General features: G+C 33.5%; 1 protein-coding gene across 1 annotated transcript; it reads right to left on the bottom strand.

Annotated features, from left to right (window-relative positions):
• Positions 1–5,118: 5,118 nt before the first annotated feature.
• Positions 5,119–7,169, bottom strand: LOC149541892 (uncharacterized). The gene is made up of 2 exons (XM_089796132.1): positions 6,206–7,169; positions 5,119–5,706 (listed from the first exon to the last, which is right to left on the bottom strand). Exons 1-2 carry the CDS (start codon positions 7,167–7,169, stop codon positions 5,261–5,263), a joined length of 1,410 nt encoding a protein of 469 aa, XP_089652258.1. The 3' UTR covers positions 5,119–5,260.
• Positions 7,170–9,467: the final 2,298 nt, after the last annotated feature.

Raw genomic sequence — 9,467 nt, 5'->3', positions numbered from 1 at the left:
AGAAAGGAGGGGAAGACTGAGCCTTGTGATCTCTCATGAAGGAGAGAAATTAATAAAGAGATATTTGACTTCTATTAGAAGTACTATGTGAGTCTATAAGACTCCAGTGATGAAGAGTTTCATGCGTAAAGTTTGAGTGCCATGATATTGATGATGTCCATGCAGGGGTCTGCATGAATCACAAAATCTCTTTCCATCGCTTATTAGGAAATTTGTAGGAGTTCAAAATAAAGAAGATCGTGCATAATTCATTGAATGAAATTTTTAGATAGTTTATTTAAAAGAAACAATTCTTCTCTATTCCATCATAGGATCTCAATGAATTCATATAATAAAGTGGTAGTTTGTGTATTGTAAACTACTATTACAACTGCTTAAGTTAGAATTTAGAAATTATAGGTTCTTCAAATAAAAGGAGAGAATGTTGTAATATTTCTTAGCAATGATGTTGCATAATCCAAATTGTAACAGCCTACAATATGTAAAAGATCAGCATGGAAGAGCAATAAAAAATATGTTTGTGTTCAAATTTTGGAGTACTCAGTTATACTTTGTTTCTTCCCTCTTTTATTTTGTTGGCGCATGTTTTTAGATTCTACACTTCTGCCCACCATAATACTACTCACTGCAATTATTTAAATCTCATAAATTAATGGAAAAATGAATATTCATTGTGGTATCCATCGTAACAAGTTGTGTAGCACTCTGTAGGTCAACGTAAATTTCATGGCCTACATGTTGAATCTAAAGACTAATGTAACCTACCACGTAGGAAAAAGTATAGATATGAAGCAAACTAGAATTTCAACACATATTGCAGGTTCACTTTTAGGTTGAAAGTGTTAAATAATTAAAATTTATTATCTTTTAAAATTAATTTATTTTTAAAAAATATTTTTTTCCATATAGATTATCATCAGAAGTACTATTAAAGTTCACAAAGCAAACTTGTTCATGTTCATCCATGCTTTGAGGAGGGAGGAAAAGAAGAGGAACTAAAGTTCACTAAAGAACATTAATATGGTATGCTTTATTTTTTAACTAAGATTTGACAAGATTGAAGCAACAACTAATTTCAATTTAAATGAAGACTACATGGACCGGAAGTTCGACCAAGAAGAGCTTACATGCTACAAACTCTCAACCATTCTTAAACATCACACACTAAAGCAAAAATTAAGCTTGGAAAAATAACTCATCTTTGACTATTTAACACTTTTATCATAGGAATCAAACCTTAGTGTATGATGTTTAAGATGTCCTCAAACGTTGTCCATTTCAACACTACTTGTGTTGATGTATAGGTAAAATTTTAAACCACCACTAAATCATTTTATTTGTTTAGTGACAATGCTAAAGGCTCACATGTATAATTGATTCATTGGTAGTTGAAAATCTAACTTATAATGAAGAGAGTTTGCAGGATCAATTGACTGAGTCCCAAGGTAATTTTTAGTGGCTAATATTCATCAATGGCTCATTTTAGAAATTTTTGGCTAGTAATTTGGTTAATAATTTAATATTTAACACAACCTAAATCACCATATTTTGATAAATCTTAGTTCTAAAATATTAAAAAATTGCTCAATAATTTATTTTATTAAAAAAATTATATTCAAATATTCGCCAATATTAGATATATGACTAGATTTGATTCACCTAAATATGATATATTATTGGAGAAACTAAAATTAATTCATTTAGGGATATATCACCAATATTTAGTTTTCACTATTGATTTAAAATATAATGTAATGATCAAAATATAATGTAATGATCCTCGTTCCGTGAGTTAAAAAATATTCAATTTTCATTTGTAATATTGTATGGTGATTAATCAAATTTCTATTATGCTTGAGGTTCAGCAATATTTTCTTACAAAAATTATGATTCCAAAATAATCGTCAATATAAAAAATTTGAAAGATTCGTGAATAGAATTTATTTTTCTTTCAAAATAATGAAAGATTCGCCAATATTTTCTATCTCATTTTGGAGGGGGCTTCTTAAAGATTACCCTAATTGACTCTGAGCACGTGACGAAGAGTTTTCAAATGAGTTTAACTTTTGATTTGAGGTTGTCAACCCAATTAGTTAGGGTGAGTAGAAAAAAATTGGATGTGGTATCTATATGGCCACCCCACATTTTCTTGGCTCCTCTTTTCATCAAACATTCTCTATATGGATTGGCAAGAATTCAATGGAGTAAAAAATGTTAACCATATATTACTTACAATTGTGAAGGTTAGTTCTATTTGAATAGATTTCTTTGTTGTTTATCCTTGTACTCGGTCCCATGAATTGTCAATGCTCATAAATAAGACAAAGTCAACGGGCCCTTGATCTACTGGTGAAGTTGAATGGCTCACAAAGAGCCCACCAAGGATCAAGTCTTGCTGAGTGCAAGGCCCATAGACATCATAAGGGATGAGGCCGGGATCGTGCCCCGGGCGAATTTGGCAACGTGGATGCTCCTCAGTCCTTGGCTCTTAGCCAAAGAGGTGTTCAGTATTCAGGCACGTGTGGGCCTGTATCGGGTACCTAAAACTGTTAATGGTGGCCTTCGCTGGTTGGTGCCTCGCAGGTCTGAACCCTCCATCAAAAACATAAATAAGACAAAAGTATTAAGGATGTACTTCTACATTTCTAGATGATCAGATCATTTATTGAATGGATTCATCTTTTATAAAATATTGATCCAAATGATAACTAGATTATACAAATTTTCTACAACATTCTTATAATAAATCATAACATTTATTATAGTTTTGATCATTTATTTTAAGAGCGTTGAAAATACAACATCATCTTTAAAAATATATATAGAAATAAAATGTCTCTTTATATATTACATTGAATTTTAATATTTAAATTAGAAATGTCTTCAACATTATTTCGAAAGCTAAAAGCACCTAGTATTTATATTAAACATTCTTAAGTTATATATATATATGATTGCTTTCCTTCATTGTATTTTAAAAAGAGCAGTTCTGTCATTTTCTTTCTGCGTTGTTTATATCCTGATCGTTTTATGGATCTGCCATGTGGTCTGCCTTTCTGATTCATTTGCCTGCATCTTCCTCTAATTCACATGGGGGTATTCTTATTTTAGTTCTGCTATCACTCAGTCACATTTATTGGTCTCCCTGCTTTCTCTTCTCTTGGGAAACGCAACAAGAAAATCATCACTAGCTTCCAAAGTGAAGGGTTGTCCTTAGTAAACACATTGAGATTTTTAGAAAGCTGCTTGAGCTAATCTCTTCTAAATATACTCATCTTTCCTCAAGGTCACTGTCACACCATATCGTCTTGTCATAGAATGGGATATGAGAATGGCAATGCCAGCTGCAAGACAGGGAAGAAGATCAACGACTAGCACAAAAATCTATAAGAAAACAGTAATGTGATCAAGTATACAATATGATGCATCAGGCATTTTATCTTTTGGGAGCATGGATGTAATCGTTATAGTTGCAACTTTCAACTATCTTCATTTAATCTGTCCCTTGTAATTTGGACAAAAGTCCGTAGTTTGATGGCTTTAGCCGAGTGGGTTTTCTTTTTATGGGTATCAGGAGAAGACTCTATTATCATTTGTGAATCAATTATCGTTTATTAAAAAAATTAATTAAAAGTTTAATTAAATATAATCTTGTGTAAGACTAAAGTATCATTTAGTGGGACAATAATGGATCATTTCTAAGGTAAGAAGTAAGTGATTAGATAAATTGTACAACATTGTTGATAATAGGAACAATGTTCTTTATTATTTTTTTAGGTTAGCTTGTTTTTTTTTTAACTCTTTTGTAATTCTATAAATTTTTACCTATTATTTAGTTTTAACAATTTATTATTATTCAGACATTTGTAAATAAGTATTAGAAAAATTGTTTAATTTTTTTGGTTGTCAAATTGAACCGGTAATGAAAAAAGATCTTTGCAAGCATAGTAGATCTAAATAATCAGGTATGCACACCCACCCAAAACCGAAGAGTACCCAATAAGGGGACATTCCCAAAACTGGTACTGGGAGTACCCAAGTACCCCAACTACTGCCCAAACGCCACTGAACTATAGTCGCACCCACCACTGCACCGATGGGGTGCTTCGAGGCATTAAAGGTAATTGAGTGCTTGAGTGCTTTGGTGCTTCATCAAGTCTATTAAGAGGAACAAACTTACCACTTTGTTGCTTCATTCACTCTATTAAGAGGAACAAGAATTACCTCTAAGAGAGTAGAGAAGCTAGATGTTGTACATAGTGTATTTTCATATTGTAGATCACAATACACATGTACAAAGAGAGCTTAACAACACAATGGGATATAGAGCTAGAGGATCCTTCTCATATTGTTGAGAATGAGATTGCAGCATAAACAAATATAGGTTTGGTTGGTGCTCCTTTTGCAAAACTTGAGCGGGAGAAGTCTAGTAGTTAAAGCTATGAGGACTTCAGCTTGGGGGATGATTAGAGGCTTCCCATCACTACATTTTGTCATTTTGACATGATTTTGCACTCATTTTTATATTGATTGTGATTAATATCATGCATGATGCTACTCACTGTAATCATCTTTATGATATAATTGATATTTGATATAAGTAATACAATTCCTATTTGCAGATAACTTAGATTTATATTTGAATTTTGATTTATGAAAGTTACTACTGGGTATGTATTATGTTACTACGTTGAATGTTCAATGGTTCTAGTTCAAATAAATTGAGGCCCTTTTTACAATTTTCATTTCTCCATGTCAATATTACACTGATCTTTACTAATAAAAAGCCAAAACAATAGCCTATAAGCAAATAAATCACATACAAACACAACTAAAAAATTGCTAAAATCCAATTTACCATTTACAAATTACTTTAAGAACTTCTATATCCCTTCCCCTATGTATGGAAACGTTAAACATAAAGCTTTTCTATTCTCCAGATTAGCCTTCTAATTTTGAACCTTTGTGCGTTAGAAAAAGAGAATTGACTAAAAAAGTATTTCAAAAGTGTTATCAAAATTACATTGGACACAAGATAATGTAGTATCTCTAAGGATTATAGACTTGTGAGAGTATCTCTCACATGTGACCCTAAGGATTTGAAAAATCAACGCATTGTTTAAAAAAACTGTCAATAGTTTAAATCAAATAAACATGAATTACAGAATATAAATATATGTCCATTTCTCTTAAAACCTCAATAAACAGTCCACCAGCCCACTACTTAAAATGGGCGTCCAATATTTTCAAAAAACATCTTTCAAATTACATGGATGTGCCAAAGATATATACATACAATCCACAAAACATATTGAAATGTCTGGATCAAATCTGTGCCACTGCAGCTCCTGTTATAAACTCGTTGCTCTCCTCGCAAATTAAGGCCAGGGCTACCTTTACTATGTACTCGATCAAATGGAAGGGACTCCTCTGAACACCGCCTCACTTTCCGAGCGCCAAATACTTGATACAATCCTTTACCCACACAAAGATCTTTGTTGCCTCTCAACTCTAATTTGTTCCCCAGTTTGTTGGAAAACTCTGCAGAAAAATTCACTTCCCCTCTTAATAAGTTCCAACTCAAATTCAACTGGAACAAATGCTGCAATTCTCCCATACACCAAGGAATAGACCCATTCAGCCTGTTATCATCTAGTGCCAAAACGCTGAGACTATTAAGCCCACATAGAGATTCAGGTACCATACCTGCAAAAATTCAGAGGGTCAGAAGAATCAGCAAGGATGCAAATAGAAAACTCGCACTGACCACTGGGTCACAATAAGAACAATGGTTTGTAAGATAGACTGTGTTAAAGTTTTTTTATATCAACATTTTTGAAACATACTTCATCATCTATTTTAAATGTATTCTCTTTATTTTATTATCATCTTGATAATGATATGATCAAACCTGCATCCAATCTAATACAAAAAAAATTAATGATAACCTATTGAACTGATCCGATAAAAAAATATTGTCCATCAGCCATACAATGATACCCAAGAGATCTATTGTTCTTAGAGTTATAAATTTACAAAGGATAGAACAATAAACTATTTTAACTCCTGGCTCTCTCACTTGTATTGCTCTTAGACCATCTTACAGTTAATGTAAGTCTTTCTTACATTATTGAAAACATACCCATTAACTATTGAGATAGTTACAATTACTATACCATATTTAATCTAGAAGAAAGAATAATACCATAAAATCCAGAAGAAGAAAGGCTGAGCTGCGACAGTTTTTGAAGTGACCCCCAAAAGTCTGGCAAAGTGCACTTCATAGGATTGCCTTCCACTATCAAATACTGTAGAGCTTTCAAGGACTGAAATGTAGTAGGAAAGGGTCCTGTCAATCTATTCTGGCTCAAAGCCAAAAAGCTCAAGCTTTGCAGATTCCCTAACTCTGGAGGAATCCTGCCGCTAAGATTGTTGTAACTCAGATCTATTTTCTCTAACAAGACCAAGTTCCCAATAGAGGGAGGAATAGAGCCTTTTAGATTATTTTCACTTAGGTCTAGAATAGAGAGGCTCTTCAGCCCACCAAAGTTGTGGGGAATGCTTCCACTAAGCTTGTTGTAGCTGAAATCCATGTGTTTGAGCTTGTCAAGATTCCCAAGCTGAGGAGGAAGAAAACCCATGAGAGAATTCTGAGATAAACTTAGAATCCTTAGCTTACTTAGCCCTGAAAGCTCGACTGGAATGGTACCCACCAAAGCGCTATTGGATCTGAAAACCAACTCTTCTAATGAAGGAAATAATCTCACCATCTGAAAAGGTATTGAGACATTGGATCCATGGAAGCAGTTGTAGATAAAAAGGCTTTTTAGAAATTGGAGCTTCAAAATGGCTAAGGATAGTGTGGCATCTTTTCTGCAGGGCTCAGTGTCATCTAAGCCTATGTGAAGCTTAGTTACATGCCAAATATCATTGTCCACACTGCCTTCACAGCCAATTCCAGGCCATGGAGTATCAGTACAAGGAGATGGATGATTTGATCTCCATGAAGGTTCATCCAAAATTGCCTCCAATACTGTAAACAGCCCCTCAAGCTCTTCAGGATCCATGGAGCTCATGTTTAAGTCGGATTGTCCATTGCTTAGAGAAAATGTGATGCAAAAAACTAGCAAATGGGCACAGCAAAATGTTCTCAGTTTGATGAAGTCCATAAGTAGCCGCTTAAAACTTTTCAAAATCTCAGGTTCCAGAGCCCCACTGCCACTGGTTAATTCATGCAACCCTGATACATCAAATAGTTTGCTCTTTTTAAGTGCAGAGTATGGGTTTTTGCGAAATGTTTACACTTGGAAAGGGTTCAGAAAGCCAATATGGTTTCTACTTTAGAAAGTTTCATGCACAAAACAACAAACAAAGGTCTAATTTTCAAATAGAGTTAATTCAGGGATTGTGATTTTAAGTTTTCTAACGACATTTTTTTAAGATGATAATACTCATTATAGTTAAAGGGAAATAAAAGAGTGAGATCATGATTAAGTTCAATTAAATCATTTAAAACTAAAATTTGAAAACATGGTAAACTAATATCTATCAAATTAAATATTAAAATAGTATAATTATGTATAAAAGTAAAATGGATGAAAATATTTGTGTATACTTTATGTTGGTATGTGGCAACTAATTAGACAAGTTTTGCACTCTTTTCAAAGGTATGGGGTTTAGAATAATGTCTTGATTTTTTTTGGATAATTTGTCAAGTATGTTTAAGCTTAACTTGTTAAGCCAACATAACTGATGTAATATTGGCTTAGGGTTCGAGCTTTCCAAAGAGAAGATATAGCTTTTTGGAGCTGTATGGAACTGTAAGTGAGATTGTAGAACAGATTGAAGTTAAATCTTTGTGTCTTCTTTTCCATTTATGTATTCTTTATTCCTTAGTGTTATTGATTTTAGATCAATTACATTAAAATACTAAATATTCACATCTTGAATAATTAACTTAAAAATTAAAAACCATAAAAAATTACATATTCCTTAATCAACACACAATAAAAGATTTAAGATGTAGAGAGAAAAAAAAATTTAATAAACGTAATATTTTAGACTTCCATTTGTTCTCTATATGCTAACTATCAGTAAATCTTTCAAATTTATTTGACATCCTAAACTTTATTATTTAAAGCTTTTATTCATTACCTAATTACTAAGGAGGATCGTAGTCACCCAAGCTAACTTCAAGCACCTACAGCTCCTAATCTGTATATCAAGATTTGCTGATTTTTTCAGTGAACCTCCTTAGGTGAGTGAAGAGCTTAAAGCTAACCTTTCGGCTTTCCCACATTTACAAAGATTGATGTAGAACTCACAGAGTGTGAGGGGGTCTACAAGTACCATTTTAAAACATTCGCCCAATACCCATTACTAAGACCTCCTGATAGAGGCTATAGTACTTTTTGAACAAATGAACCAATCAGCAACCAAGATAACTAAAAAATGATCAACTATTAGTACATGTGTGATCGACTAATTAGGAAGAAAGATAGCAATAATTAGAAGTTTGGATGTAGCCGCAATCTAAACACTCATTAAACTCATTAAATTGTAACCCCCTCTTCCATTATCAAAAAAGCTCAATAATAAGAAGCAGCCAAAGATGGCAGCACAACTGGGCTCCACAGAAACTGAGCTTTTATGGATTATTCATGTTTTCCATGCCCATTCACTGTGATGGAGATTTTAGAAGATATTTATACAGTCCGGACAATTTTCTAAAACAACTCTTTTTTTCTTTTTCAGTGAAAGTTTTTCCTTTTCCTTCTGCAAAGCACGGCCGTATCAGTGCAGGTAAGCCGTCCCGTACAACATTTGGACAGCAAATTTGAGGCATTTTAAGCAAGTTTATCAATCATACTTCAAACAAAACGTTCACGTGCAGCGAGCCTGATGATAATTGTTTAGTTTTGGAATCCAATATGATGGCAGTTTCACGTAAAAAGCAACAGTTTTAGCTCCCTCAAATAACAGTCAACGCCTAGAAGAGGCAATGATGGGAAATGTCAGTGCTTTCCGTGCAGATTTAATTGAAAAACAGACATGAAATGAAATCTCACTGGCAGGAATGTCTGCTTAAACTTTAAACCCTTGCTCTCCGCCATTAAAGCCCACTTATGACATTATTCTACCTGATTTCCACGCATTTGACATTGATTAAACAGCGGACAAACACAATTCCCACTGATCACCCACTGAATATTATGGAGATCGACCACTATTGCACACAGTGTATCAGGAGCAACAGAGGTTTTACAGTGCCTATTCAACGAAATGAAATGCATTTCTTCTTTGAATTGTAGCTTCCAGATTATTGTTGTTATTTAAAGGAATGGCAGCTCTGCAGCATACTTTTGAGTGATGGTTCGTTGGTATGACAAGAATCAGCACAAAAGCAGTAAAACAATGTGTGGATAATGGGCATGGCACCTGATCATTTTTTGTTTTGGGGGGAACAT

The sequence above is a fragment of the Cupressus sempervirens genome, chromosome 8, assembly GCF_028749045.1.
Source record: "Cupressus sempervirens isolate cs-2001-9-10 chromosome 8, ASM2874904v1, whole genome shotgun sequence".
In the NCBI taxonomy this organism is placed as follows: Eukaryota; Viridiplantae; Streptophyta; class Pinopsida; order Cupressales; family Cupressaceae; genus Cupressus; species Cupressus sempervirens.
Note: the sequence above shows the minus strand (reverse complement) of the source record. Positions and strands in the feature narration are given on the sequence as shown.